At 30.9% G+C, this 15,097-nt stretch overlaps 1 protein-coding gene and 1 long non-coding RNA gene across 4 annotated transcripts in view; one reads left to right on the top strand and one right to left on the bottom strand.

Moving 5' to 3' along the window:
• Positions 1-210: 210 nt before the first annotated feature.
• On the bottom strand, positions 211-3,000 carry LOC123267944. The gene is made up of 4 exons (XR_006510142.1): positions 2,639-3,000; positions 1,212-2,251; positions 716-904; positions 211-630 (listed from the first exon to the last, which is right to left on the bottom strand). It is a non-coding gene; the product is annotated as an uncharacterized LOC123267944 (long non-coding RNA).
• A 3,316-nt stretch (positions 3,001-6,316) lies between these two features.
• Positions 6,317-15,097, top strand: part of LOC123267867 (tumor suppressor candidate 3) — a 12,737-nt gene continuing 3,956 nt past the window's right edge. Inside the window, exons 1-6 of one of the 3 annotated variants that reach the window (XM_044732767.1) lie at positions 6,317-6,607; positions 6,716-6,721; positions 7,354-7,529; positions 7,968-8,085; positions 8,152-8,292; positions 8,417-8,557. In XM_044732767.1, the coding sequence (XP_044588702.1) occupies positions 7,396-7,529; positions 7,968-8,085; positions 8,152-8,292; positions 8,417-8,557 (534 nt within the window). In that variant the 5' untranslated portion in view covers positions 6,317-6,607; positions 6,716-6,721; positions 7,354-7,395. Of the gene's footprint in view, positions 6,608-6,715; positions 6,722-6,745; positions 7,143-7,353; positions 7,530-7,967; positions 8,086-8,151; positions 8,293-8,416; positions 8,558-15,097 lie in introns of those variants that run through there. The other 2 variants (XM_044732759.1, XM_044732754.1) reach the window with 2 other exon arrangements.

Genomic DNA, 15,097 nt, shown 5'->3' on the forward strand with positions numbered 1-15,097 from the left:
ACGATAACGAATTTATAATTCATATTTGAGGACTTTTTTTTTAAATATTTCTACTAAAAAAATAAAGACAATAATCTATATTAAACGTGTCTTAATAGATAACGATAAAAAATGAATAAATTGTAATTAGTAATTTGTTAATAATCATAAATTTATAATTGTTTACTTATTGCATGTAAAAGTCGGTGACTTAACTATTTTGACAAACGTCGATAATTATTTATAAATTTACTCTACCATTTAATTACTCAGTGTTATTTTTAATCGTATTTCTAATAACAATAAAGTTTATTTTACTTATAATTAATTAATTCTTGATTTATATAACCTAAATAACATTTAAATTGTCCAATGAATAATAACTAATGAATGCAACGAAGTAAATTTATGCATTCCTTGACCAATTCTTCAACTTCATGGCCATCGATAACTAAAGCATGAAATCCAAATGCCTCGAAGCGCTTTTGGTATACTTCCATTTTAAGTTGCAAAAAAGTAGGTTCACTTTGACCGAGACGATTGATGTCAAAATTGGCACAAAGATTATCAAGTTTGTAGTAAGAGGCAAAGTGTAACGCTTCCCAAATTGAATCTTCTGCTGATTCTCTATCACCAATTAAATAGTATACACTGAAATGAATTATTTACAGATCGATTAGTAAAATATTCAATATAAAAAAGTTTATTTTATAGCGCAAGCATTGAAAATGCTTACCGGTAATTAGCCTTGTCATAATTTTTTTTGACATAAGCTACACCAGCAGCAACTGAAAGACCTTGACCCAGGAATCCAGTACCCACATCAACGAAATTCAATCTTGGATTTGATGTCCCTCTAAGTCGCTGTCGATTTTACGTAAATTGAGTAAATCATCAACAGGCAACAACCCAGCTTCTACCAATGCTGTAAATTTATAATTTATCATTTAGGTATTTAAAATTAGCTCTCACCCGTTAATTATTATTCATCAATTTACAACAATGAAATAATCAGAGCATCTTTGTCGAGCTGTAGCTGATAATTATTACTTTAAATAACTTTCAATGAGATATTGAAAAAAAAAAATAAATAAAGAAATATTAACAATAACTAATCAATAAAATTAAAAATTATACTAAAAAAAATGAGCGAAGTTGCTACTAAATAAAATAGTACCTCAAATAATTTTACATGGTTCCTGAGGCACGAGTTTTAAAAAATAATTTAGTACCTTAAGATTCCAATAAACTGCCAGCAGTGCCGCATTCTTCAGCCCACATGACACATTCAAAGTCTCTGAGCATGGTCATGTCAATAGAAGAGACAACAGCTTCTTCATCGATACTATCCGGGGAAGGAGAGGCTTCCTCTTCCTTTTCTTCATCAGCTAACTCGATCTCCAGCCTGCCAGACTCTGGATCGTCGTTTTAGTCCCCGGTCAGAGTGTTTTTAGCGGAGGGCAACTCGAAGTCTTTGTCAGTCACTAGGTTAAAATTATCCTGGTTGCGAACGTGAGTCGAGGGCCAACAGGTGTTCATTACATCAGTCTGCAGGAAGTCGAGACTCCTACGACCGGGTCTGGAGACTAACTTGCATCATTGTTCGTTCTCGTTCTTGTTATCGTTTTCTTTGTTAATCGAGCCGACTTTTCCGCCGTAGAAACTCCCCTTGACAGTCGGACAGGAGTGCAGGCGGTTGCTAGATAGAGAAGCGACTAAGTTTGCTACAAGTGGCGCTGATAAATGCGCTTCTTCTAATTTCAAGTGCTCATCTCTGTCAGCTTGCTCGGAGGAGAGTCTCTTTGCCGGAGGGTCAGCTGGCTCTTGGCCTTCAACGAGTCCGCGGTACAGTCGCTCGACAATTGACCAAGGTTGGATATCGATATCTCGGGGCTAACGATCATCGGGGAGGTTATCGCCGGGGTGGACAGGACTCGTGGCAGACTCGGTCCCTGCCAGCAGGACACCACTGGTTTCATTGGTAGACCTAGACTTGTCACTGGCACCCTTCATTGCTCCCCTTTGCTTTTTGTCTCCGTTTTTTACGTACGTAATGCTTACGTAGTTTTTTGTTAGTTGGTTCAACTGGTGCACCTGGATTCTTAGCGCTGGAATTCTACGACTCCAACACTGTGATACAGTTGAGTCTGGGCATTGCACGGCTAGTGGGCTGCCAGTTGGGTCGCTGGGGCTCGGCGATGACCCGACTCGCGAAGAACTGCCCGAACAATATACCTGGATGGCCCTCGGCGAGTCGTTGGTCGTAGAAGGCCTGTTTGGAATAGATTTGGTTAAATATTTTTGTTTTTATATTTTAGTATATTAATAATAATTTAATATATTAAGAAAAAATTTTAGAATTATATTTTAATATTTTTTTATCATTCGGCACTTTTGAATAAAATTTAAAAAATAATATTTATTATAATTTTATGGACTAATTTAAAAAATAAAAATTTTAATAGTAGCTGTATTACATTAAAAAAAAAAAATATGGAAAATTTAGGGTAGCTTTTAACTGATTAATTTTGAGGTAAATTATAATTATTATCAACATTTAGATTTTTTAAAAAACTTATTCCGATCATAATTTTAATTTTATTGATCAAGTTAATTTTTTTTTTTTTTTTTTTTATTTTAATTAAATTTATAATCTCACCTAATGTTTACAAGCTGTCACAACACGCTGTCACTACTAACCATCATAAATATATTTACCTTCACTATAAATAAGTTCACGCTCTACTCCGATCTCAGTTTTGCCAATACAAGATATTGCCATAAACTCGATAATTTTATAGAGTGGATGAGAATTAAAAATTTTTAACCCTGGATAATGCTCACGTCTGTATCATCGGGATTTTAAGTAATCAGGATTTTATCCGACAAAAATTCAGGGTAATCGGGATCAACAATATCAGGATTCTAGGCAATCGGGATTGGTATCATCGGAATTTGAGGCAATAGGGATTCTAATTAATTGAAATTCAGGGTCATCGGGATTCTGGGCAATCGGGATCTGTGTCATCGGAATTTAGGGTAATCGGAATTCTATCCCATCGAAAATTCATGTCATCGATAATATTAACATATGAGTGATCTGTTGTATCCGATGATATAGTAGATGTCGATTTGATGCATTACGCGGCAAATTCACTATAATTTTAATTATTTAATTTAATTTATAATAAATTATATATTATAAATAATGCATTTTGTTTATATACAAAATTTGTTGTAGCACATAAATTAAAGTATAGTAATCTCCTTAAATAAACAATCAATAAACTAACTTTGTCAACATTTCTCAGAACTATAAAAGTACCCGAACAAGCTTGCTTGTGTTACTAGACAATTAAACCTTTGTGAAAACTAATAAAAGAAAAACCATGTGTTAAATGTCCTTCAAGGGTTTGTTAGTTACATATACATTCTCGTTAAGCATTTTCAAGAGGTCGTAAATTATAAAATAGAATAAGACCATAGAACCAAGCCAACAATAATACTATTCGTTAAATAAATAACTGATAAACTATTGGAGTTACGTTTAATAATATTAAAAATAATAGTTAATATTTAATTAAAATAACAATATCTCATATTAATTAATAAAACAAAATCATAATTAATCTGCAACACATATATTAAATTTAAACGTCTTAATCATAATAATTTAATAAGTAACATTTATAAATTAATATCTAAACTTATAGCTATGATAGATAAACTTTTGTAGTAATCTATTTCTTTGGTTTTATAATTTATTCAAGTTATAACTATACTCTTTACAATATTCGAATGAAGTTAATTAAATCTCACAATAAATAATCAATCCCGTAGAATATAGTTATCAGAAAACGATACAATAGATAAAGTTCGTGTATAAATAATAATGTCAAGATAGTACTTCGCGATTACAATAATACGATACGTGAAATAAAGGAAAATAGGATGTGTCCTAGACCGTAGGTGTGTGTATCTCAGAGGCTGAGGAAAATCTGCCTCGTGCCCCTTGACTCTTGAGGGTGTTAGCCTTTGCTAACACTTAGCGTTGGTCTTGGGGTCCCGTGACGTCATGAGCCCCTTGAATGCCGGGGAAGGGATTTTATGGCCCAAAGAGTACGGTGGTTGACGCAAAATTTTCGAGAGTGGAAAAGTACTCCCACACTTTACATAATTATATTTATAACATTTATAATAATTTAGTTATAATAATAATAATAATAATGTTCTAAAGTTAATACTTTTGTTAATGGATAAACCATAAGAATTTAAGATATAATTGTGAGCCCAGGTATACATTTGTGCATGTACCAAGCAAAATATATGTAGGCACAGACATGGACGAGAATAAGTATTAGTGTATAAGTTAAAATAAGTATTAGTATATATATGTTAGAATAAGTATAAGATGTAATAGACTAAGTATATTGGTTTGAAACATAGAGGGGGAAGTGAAGCCGGGAACTACCGACTTCGAGCCGATACTTTTGTAACTACACTTCTCCCTGAGAACTTTAACTGAGCACTTGCTGTAGCTGAAACCACCGAATAAAATCAAGCTCTTCGTTAATTATTGTTTATCATTTAAAACAGTCCATCTAACTAAAGTTTTCCTTTTTCTTCAACTTAACCCTCCAGATTTCATTATCAAAAGCTGAATTAATGAACAACAATAGATTTAAATAGATCCCGCGTGACTACAACTCACACCTCAGTCCAGAAGGCGGCAGTACGAGCAATCTAGTGACCTTGCTGGACATTGTTATGCTTCCATCTAGTGGATATTATTTTTATTTTATTTAAGGTTTTACTTACTGTAGTTCTTTCGCCCGGGAGTATTAAAATACTCGGTTTTAGTGCGGGAAAGGAAATTTAAATATATTTAAATGACATAAAACGTTTCGAGGGTTTGTTTGTTGATCAATTAGAGATTATTTCGATTCTTTTATTTTAATAATATACTAAATCAAATATTAATATAGATATTTTGAAAATTTACAAAGTTAAGCTCTAGCATTTTATCGTTTCGAATTCCCGAGGAGAAGTGAGTTACAAAAATGTCGGTCCAAAATCTCCGACCTCACGTCTCCCCTCCATACTTCACACTTACATACTTAAACTAATACAGTTGTGCTTGTCCTTAACGTTGCGCCTATACATACAATAATACTTATCCAAGATGTACACTAATACTTATTCATATAAATATATATATAGTATGCCAAACTGAGACTTATATAGTTTTAACTAAGGATTTTCTTATTACTCTAAGGTTCTTATATTTTTAGTTTTCATATCTTATTAATTAATTATTTACTAAGTCCTTGGTATTTCATTATAATTGTTTTGTCACTGTAATTATCACAATTACTAGCACTATCCTTATCATTATATTTCAATTATTGTTGTTAATTTTACATTTTAGTTTAAAATTAATATTATTATTATTATTACAGTATCATTATTACATATAATATTTCAGTTCTATAATATTGTTGACATTATTGGACATTCGTAAGTTAATTATTTCCTATACTATTGCTATTTCATTATTTTCGAACATCATTTATTAACGTTTCAAAGTGTTATTACGATAATAAAATGTAATTATTGGTTAATGAATTTCTAAACGTTGCGGCTGTGGTCCGTCTTGTGCATTCTGTATCGCATTTGCCCTGTTCTTCACCCCTTCTTAGGCTCTTGGAACAGTGACACGGGGAAACCACAGAGAAAACCCATGTCGATACATATATTACAATGTGAATCTACTGTTGTAAATACATTAATTAATTAATATAAAATACAATTCTTAGATCAAAATATTAAAGTTATTAAAATTATAAAGGTTTGTTAGCTATTTATGTAACAGTCAATGTGACTGTTGGTTGAGTTTTACAATTTTCAGTTTTTCTATTTCTTTTATGTTTATATTTTACGACTTTCTAGAAAATATTCGAGTAAGATGTCTAAATAACCAAGAGAACCCTTGAAAACTTCAACACGTGTTTTCCTTTTATGTGTTTTCACAAAGGTCTAATTGTTAGACAACACATGTTGGTCTTATTCAAGTATATATGTTTTTTTTTATTGTTTCTAAGAAGTTTTACCCGAGTCTATTTATTATCATTTGGTTCGGAAGAATGTTCAACTAAAATTTACGAGTTACAAAAATCTTCTTGTGAGATTTCAAACTAAAAATGGAAATATTTTATTCTATATATATATATATATATATTTTTTTTTATTAAATTATTTTGAATTCGCGCTTCGTTGATTGTAGCGTCACCTTTCGGATTCAGCTGATGGCATTACAACATAACAGGCAAGTGGATGGCACCCATTCTGGATTTGATGGTAAAGATAAGGGGATTGTCAAATTAATATTTTGCCATCATACCGACGCTGACATAAGACGCTATGCTGTCTTTCAACCCGTTAATGAAGATGATATTAAGCATCACGCAGTTGTCACTATTTACATTCTTACTCCTGAAAATTATTATTAGCCAATCGGACGAGAAATTCTTCGAATTGACACAAGGATGAATAAAATATACAGAAAACATATGGTTTTCGTGGACGAAGAGGAAATAAAAGGCTGGGCAATAGGATTTAGAAAGCCAAGGTTAGAAAGTATATTGCTTAGATTAAGGACACTTTTTTTTTATGTTCATCGAGTCATAATTTTAAATTAATATTTTTTTAGTGACATAAAACCCTTTGTTTTATATAGTCACAGGTGAGATTGATGAAAAACCGTCATTGTTTCGAGTTTTTTCCCGTGACTTTAACCACCCGTGGATGGTGTCTAGTCACTCCGTGGTACGTCAGCCTAGCCGAATGAAAAACGACGAAAAATTCTGATCTTCCTATGTAAATCTACGTCACCTCAGCCACGTTGTTCATGTTTCAAGTGGTTACATATACGTATATTTAGATTTTAGATATATTCCATATGTATACGTATACAAACATCGAAATTTTTAAATTTACTTGACATTCATTAAAAAATTTACCATAGCTTAAAAAATAAAATCTTGTCAAAAACTTTACTTAATATGAATCTAAAAAACGTTATACTGCAAAATATAATTATTTTTATTACCGTATTTATTACGTTTAACATCGATTTTATTCAATGTCAAACTCGAATTAAGCCGGTAAGTAAATTAAAACAAATTTGCACCCTTCTTTGTTTTAGTAAAATAACACATCACATTCGAAAGATTGTACTGAAGGAGTACGAGAAAAAATATTTTGTTTTTATTCTGTACTTTCGTCGGTTGTTGAGCCCATATTCATTTTTATTTATTACGATTATAAATTAATTGTTTAATTTTAGAATATTTAATTGTTCCATATGATTTTCAGGGTCAAAATTCTTTATCCGAACGTGTACAACAATTAACGGAAATGGCTATGAAAAAGCCTGTTTTTAAATTTAATGGAGCTAAATTCAAAGAGTTTGTAAAAACACCACCGAGGAACTATTCTATTATAGTTATGTTTACAGCTATGGCACCGCAGCGTAAATGTCAAATATGCCAGTAAGAAACAAAAATTATGAAAACTAATTTGACAGATATTTCATAGTTCCAAGAATTTTTTTAACAAATAAATTATGGTAAAAAAAAATTAACCTGTAGAAATTTTAATAAATTAAAAATGAAATTTTTTTTAATAATTTTTCAAAACAAATTTGTTTGTTAAAAACAAATTAAAAAATGGTCAAGACTGCTAACTTTAATATCATACAAAAATTAATTTTTTCTATTATATTGAATATTAATTATTTTTTATTGCTTTCACTCTCTGTCTGACTGGAAAAGTCTTCAAAGATGGAAATTACATGTATAACATCTATGAGATTATACGTGTGTTTGTCTATATTTTTATATTTACTTTTATAGTTCATAAAACTTTCAAAAATGGTAAAAAACCAAAAATTTCAGCTCTTTTATTTCACTAAATTATTATTTTTTCAGACATGCTCATGAGGAATTTGTTATAGTGGCTAATTCATTCCGATACTCTCAATTTTATTCAAATAAATTATTTTTTGCGACTGTAGATTTTGATGAAGGATCAGATGTTTTCCAAATGGTAATATCGATAATTTATCTACAATTTATCTATCACACACTATAATAATAATTAATTCTTATATAGATGCGATTGAATACTGCACCTGTATTTATACATTTTCCTGCAAAAGGGAAACCTAAATCAGCCGATACAATGGACATACAAAGAGTCGGATTTAGTGCAGAAGCCATAGCAAAATGGATTTCAGAACGTACCGATATTCAGGTATGTTATAAATTATAAATATAAATAAATATCATTTAAATTATATTATAAACTTATTTCTTATATACTGAAATTTGAAAAACAAAAAAAAAAACCTCTAATCAAATATCCTTTTTTTTTTTAGATCCGTGTGTTCAGGCCTCCTAATTATTCTGGCACAGTAGCAGTTATAATGTTATTACTTTCAATTGGAGGATTCTTATATTTAAGGCGTAATAATTTAGACTTCATTTACAATAAAACCATTTGGAGTTTAGGAGCTATGGTAAGCTAAATACAAATTTTTCAATCAATCAATAATAATTAATCCAGTAAAAATCACGTAAACTATATATTTTAAAACTGAAACTTCAATCGCTGATATAATTGATTCAAGTATACAGTATTTCATTCACTTTTAATTATGGAAAAAAACTTCACGTCACTAGAACCATAAGGGCGTATCTCAAAATATACGCCCTTATAGTTCTGCAGAACCATAAGGGCGTATAAAAAAATGTTTTTTGCTCCAACCAATGTGAAAATGTTGGAAACACTAACATCGATGGAAAAAACAAAAAAAAAAATGTTTTTTGTTATACGCCCTTATGGTTCTAAGAAAAAATTTTTCTAAAACCATAAGGGCGTATCCTGTTTTTTCGGTTTATTATCAATTATAGGTCAAAGTAAGAAAAAAAATTGTAAAGGTAATAGAAATTATCACTCCACAAATTAATTTATATCAACAAATATTTAAGAGAACCTGGGGCACGACGGCCCCCCTTAAAAATAAGGCAAAAATTTGTTTTTTTCAATTTTTGTCAAGTTATGACCTCTATAATATTTTTATGATATTTTGGGCCAATATGTGATATGAGGTGGGGCATAATGGACCACTCGAAAAAAAAATTCTGAAGTAAAGTCCATTGCGATAAAGACATTGGCAATCATCATTATGTTTTGAATGGTTTTTTTTTTACAAATTTTTTGATTTTATTTTTTTTTAACTGAGGTCTTTTTTTGCTTTATTTTGATTTTTTTTTCTTTGAGTTACTCGACTCGTAAGAATCGTGGTTTTCCCTCGTAGACGTTTTTTGGGAGGAGAATTTCTAGATTTTGATGATAATGGCTTCAGTGGAAAAAAACTTTTTTTTTCAGTTTTTGCAAAATTTCTACTGATTCATTCGAAATAGACAGAAAATAAACGAATTTGATGGTTAAAAGCCATAAAAAGAAAAAATCGGCTTAAGGGAGCCGTCATGCTCCAGGCTCCCATATTTAAGTGAAAAAACGAATGAAAAATTAAGAAAAAATTAGGAAAACGGTTGACCCTGAAGGCCATCCCTGCAACTTCCCGCCAATTCTATACCTAAACACTTGAAATTGCACTTATGACGTTTTAGAGCTCTTCGAGCTCATAAATACAATTTGTATATTATTTTAAGCTCTCTGAGCTCAAAAAAATAGATTTTGAAAGCTTTTGAGCTCTTCGAGTTTGATCGAAGTTTGATAAAACACTATTTTTTTAATTTTCAAATCGCAATAACTTTTGAATGAATGAACCGATTTTCACGCGGTTGGTGGCATTCGACGCTGTTTTTTAAGCTTCATGAAAAATCTTTAATTTTTTATTGACAGAGTGGAAAACTGCGGAGTAATTCCGAAAAAAACACTTTTTTCGGTTTTCTTTCGTCAACGATAACTCACGAACGAATCAACCGATTTTGACCGAACTGGCGGTGATCGACGTGATTTTTTGATGTTAAAAGCTGATTAGTTTTTGGAATTGATCGGTAAAGCTGTTTAAAAGTTATTCCAAAAAAACCACTTTTGAAAAAATTTTATTTTGTAGTTTTTTTGCGATTTCTCAAAATCTACTGGTCCGAATCTTTTCAAAGTATATACAAAATCTAAGTTTGATCAAGCCCTTTCGAATGGCACCAACCGCGATCAAATCGGTCAAGCCGTTCAAAAGTTATAAGAGGTTTACATACATCCACATCCACATCCACACACACACACACACACACACACACACACACACACACACACACACACACACACACACACACACACACACACACACACACACACACACACACACACACACACACACACACACACACACGCACACACACATACGCACACACACATACATACATACAGACCTACAGACACCATCGCGGGATTAGTCAGGGAAGCTTCCTAGGACCTCGAAACGTCGAGATTCGATGAAAACTCGATTTTCGTAAAACGGGGTGAAAACAATAACTTCCCGATTTTTTTAAATCTTCGATTTTTTTAGCGGGAAGTTAAAAATAAATTCATCAGGGTATTAGTCCTATGCCGTCTCTATTGTTAGGATTATCTGTACCTAAGATTATAAAAAAGATTTTTTAATTTTTTTTTTAACTTAACTTGATAATAATGAAAATATAGGACTAATACCCTGATGAATTTATTTTTTCATTCGTTTTTTAACTTAAAAAAATATTTGTTGATATAAATTAAGTTGTGGAGTGATAATTTCTATTACCTTTGCAACTTTTTTTCGTACTCTGACCTATAATTGATAATATACCGAAAAAACGGTTCTCAGTCATTATATATATAATGGATATCCATTGCAATAAAATCCAATGAAAAAATATCTAGTAAAAATATCCAAGGGGCCATTCATTAATTACGTAAGGGTATTGAGGCGGAGGGGGGGTTAAGAAAAACTCTACATGTCCTTGTGTTGGAGGGGGGGGGGTAAAATTCATTCTTACGTAATATTTCGTGAATCAAAATTCATTATTTAAAATCTAATTTCATTTTGGATTCCAAATAGTATTTTTAATTTTAAAGTGTTCAGTCAAATTTTCATTTTATTTAAATAATTGTTATTGCTTATTGAAAAAAAAATAACTTATTGAAATTTCATATGTTTTTATTTTTATCCATCTTTGGTTCTATAGAAAAAATTATAGTATTTTTCGTGCATTATCGTATTTTTACTATTTAAGAAATAAAAAACATTTTTTGTTAAAAAACATAACTTGTTGAAAAATGAGAATGATTAATCCACGTTGACCTGTTAGTGTTGTGAAACTGATCCTTTTCTTAAGTAACAATTTATTATTTAGAAGATCAAGCTCTTACGTAAGAAAGAGGAGGGGGGGGGGTTCAAGAAACCTTACGTATACTTACATGGGGGTAGGGGGGGGGGTCATAAGTCACCAAAATTGTCCTTACGTAATTAATGAATGGCCCCCAATGACAAAAATATCCAATTGAATAATGTCCAATAGTAAAAATATACAATTCAAATATATCCAATCAATAATTAATTATTATTGATGTACAATAGTAAAAATATCCAATCAGAAATTATTTATTATTAATGTTCAATAGTGGCCCCGGGACCACCTCTAATTTTTTTTTTTCCTCATCCGGCCTTTTGACTTTTTAATTGGGGGGCTTCGCCCCCAAACCCCCAGCGGGGCTCTGCCCCTGGACCTCTAATTTTTTGTGTACTCATCGTCATCATCATCATCATCATCATCATCATCATCATCATCATTATCATCGCCATGATCATCATCATCATGATGATCATTATGATCATGATCATCATTTGGATATTTTTATTTTGAATTTATTTGCAATTGGATATTATTTTTGGACATAATTGCCTTGGATTTTATAACCGGTTACCGATTTGTACATATTGATTTACAAATATGAATTAAAGTATTGGGATTAATTAACGTTGGATATATTTGTCTTTGGACATTTTTATATTGGATTTATTTGCAATTGGATATTATTGAATTGGGCGTTATTTTTTGAGATTATTATCATGGACATTATAGCCTTGGATTTTCTGACCGTTTACCGAAAAAACAGGATATGCCCTTATAGTTTTAGAAAAATTTTTTCCTAAAACCATAAGGGTGTATAACAAAGAAAATTTTTTTTTTCGTTTTTTCCATAGATGTTAATGTTTCCAACATTTTTACATTGATTGGAGCAAAAAAAATTTTTTTATATGCCCTTAGGGTTCTAGTAACGCGACTTATAAACAATTGTTTAATGCATGAATTGAGGATTTTATTTGAAACTTTCCTATCTTCATGTGTTTTGAAGAAGACATGACGATTTCAGAAGATTGATTTTTTTTTCTTAATACTTCGGGGATTGTTGTTCTTACTAAAAATCAATAAAAGAATATTTTCATTTTTTATTTGTTTTCAAAAAGTTATATGTTATTGTTTAGAAGACAATTAGAAGAGAATAATCCATACTTTCCTTTTTTAACCTTCGGAGTAGACTGGAGGTCATTTTGACACCAGAATTTTTAACTTCCCGCTAAGAAAATTGAATATTTTCAAAAATCGGGAAATTATTGTTTTCACCCCGTTTTGCAAAAATCGAGTTTTCATCAGATCTCGACATTTTAAGGTCACCGAATAATAGATAAAAAATTTCTACCAAATTTAGAGTTTTTAGAAGCTATATTTTGGAAATTAAGATTTTTTATGGTTAACACTCACCCCCACGATCATTTTTGGAGTTGATTCGTTGTAAAATCCATTATTAGATCATTTTTATATCACATATAGAAAACCTCTACTAAATTTTGAGTTTATAGGAGCTATAGCTTGGAAATTAAAAATTTTAATTGTTAACACCCACCCCCGCAAACTCCTGTAAGGTATCTTAAAATTCGTTCGTATATTATTTCTACATCTCTTAGCGAAAATTCCTACCCAATTGGAGTCTGTAGGAGCTATAGATTGAAAATTAAAATTTTCATTGTTAATACCCACCCCCGCAACCCCCTGTGGGTTGAAATATCCTAAATTTCGTTTATAAATTATTTTTACATCACTTACAGAAAATTCCTACAAAATTTGGAGTCTGTAGGAGCTATAGTTTGGAAACTTTTAATTTTCATTGTTAACGCCCACCCCCGCAATCCATATTGGGAGTAGATTGTCATAAAGCCGCTCGTAGATCATTTCTACATCATATATAGGAGATTCCTACTAAATTTGGAGTAGATAGGAGCTATAGTTTAAAAATGAGAATTTTCCATTGTCAACGCCCCCGCAACCCCCCTTGTGGGTGGAATTTCGTAAAATCCGTTCTTAGCTGACCTCTACTCGGCGATAGGAATATTCCTACAAAATTTCAAATCTCTACGCCTTATAGTTCCAGAGATATCGTGATGAGTCAATATATAGGTGGAAATCTCATATATATATATATATATATATATATATATATATATATATATATATATATATATATATATATATATATATAGATTAAAATAAAATATATAATCAACGTGAATATATTAATTATACTAACTTTTATAAGTTGGAGGCCCTCTTCTTCATTCAACTAACTAACGAATATTAAACGTATCATAACCAATAAATACTCAACAAAACACAATCGATTAAATGACAGACAGATTCTTTTTTTTTTTTAAACGAAAGATAGCGTAAATAAATGACATCTTTACATAACCTATGAAAGATGAATAATTTTTAAACAAAAGATAGTAGTGTGAATAAATGCCATATTTACATAACCTAGAAATGAATTAACAAAATCGTTGCTATAGACAATAATTCATGTCACAAGCTTGTGGATGCGTGGGAGTGCGTGGGTGGATGTGTGGGAGTGCGTGGGAGGGTGTGTGGAAACGCGTTTATAAGCATTGAAGTGACAGACATTTTGCCGGTCTTTATGCGCTCGAATATGAAGAAGAGATGTTCATTTGTTTTAGTAGCAGAAACAAATGACTATCCACATAAATTTGAAAAAAAATGGTAAAGGGTTGATGGAATTCAAAAGTGAATAGCCTAAAACCTTCTACAATTAATTACGCGTCGAATGGCCATGGTCTCCTGCCGATCAGTCCAGTAGTTTTCAAGTTTATCGGTAACAAAAAAAAAAAGTTGTTTATATATATATATACATATATATATATATATATATATATATATATATATATTCGCTGGGTGCGTAAGGCATAGTGGGGGACACAAAACTGATGTCAGCGCCCGCTGCGGGACAATACAGAACTAAGGGTGGCTCTTTATTACTAAAAGCTATGACAATAACACGTGTGTTAGTTTATTTAAATAAATAAAATAAAATGGGTCATCAAAATTGTTGTGTAGTTAATTGTAAAAATACTAGTAGAAATAGTGATTGTAAATTTTATAAGTTTCCGGTTGCCAATTGGAAATTAAATCAGCGAAAAAAATGGATAGCTGCTGCTCAACATCTCTCATATGTTCAGCCAGGATTAAATTTTTACCCTTTATTAAAGTTTGTGGTTGAAAAATAATATTATGGGTAATAGATTGCAAAATTAAATAAAAGAATATAAAAATTTAAGATATATTCGTAAATATAAAGTTATGTTAAATAGAGCTATTCGTTATTTTTTATATAATTTCAGATTGTTATATATTTAATATTAATACGGATTTTTCATTTAATATTAATTTAACAATAAACACCTTGACAGATTTTAACACTGATTAACCTAATTCACTTGAGATTTGTTTTAAGTTATTGTGTTTATTTTTCCTTACTATTTTCAACTGACCCAAGAAAAAAATTTTTAATTTAATCTACATTCTGTGTAATATGTCACACACATTTTACATAGAAAACAAAATTTTTCAAGTTTATTTAATTGTTTAAATAACTTATTTGGCATCTAATACATGTAAATTTTCTTAAAAAGCCACCGTAAGGTTGGCCATCGTTGGGAATTTGGCACGGTGGGGGGGTCCACACTTACCCAGCGAATATA

The sequence above is a fragment of the Cotesia glomerata genome, linkage group LG1 (assembly GCF_020080835.1).
Source record: "Cotesia glomerata isolate CgM1 linkage group LG1, MPM_Cglom_v2.3, whole genome shotgun sequence".
NCBI classification, from domain to species: Eukaryota; Metazoa; Arthropoda; class Insecta; order Hymenoptera; family Braconidae; genus Cotesia; species Cotesia glomerata.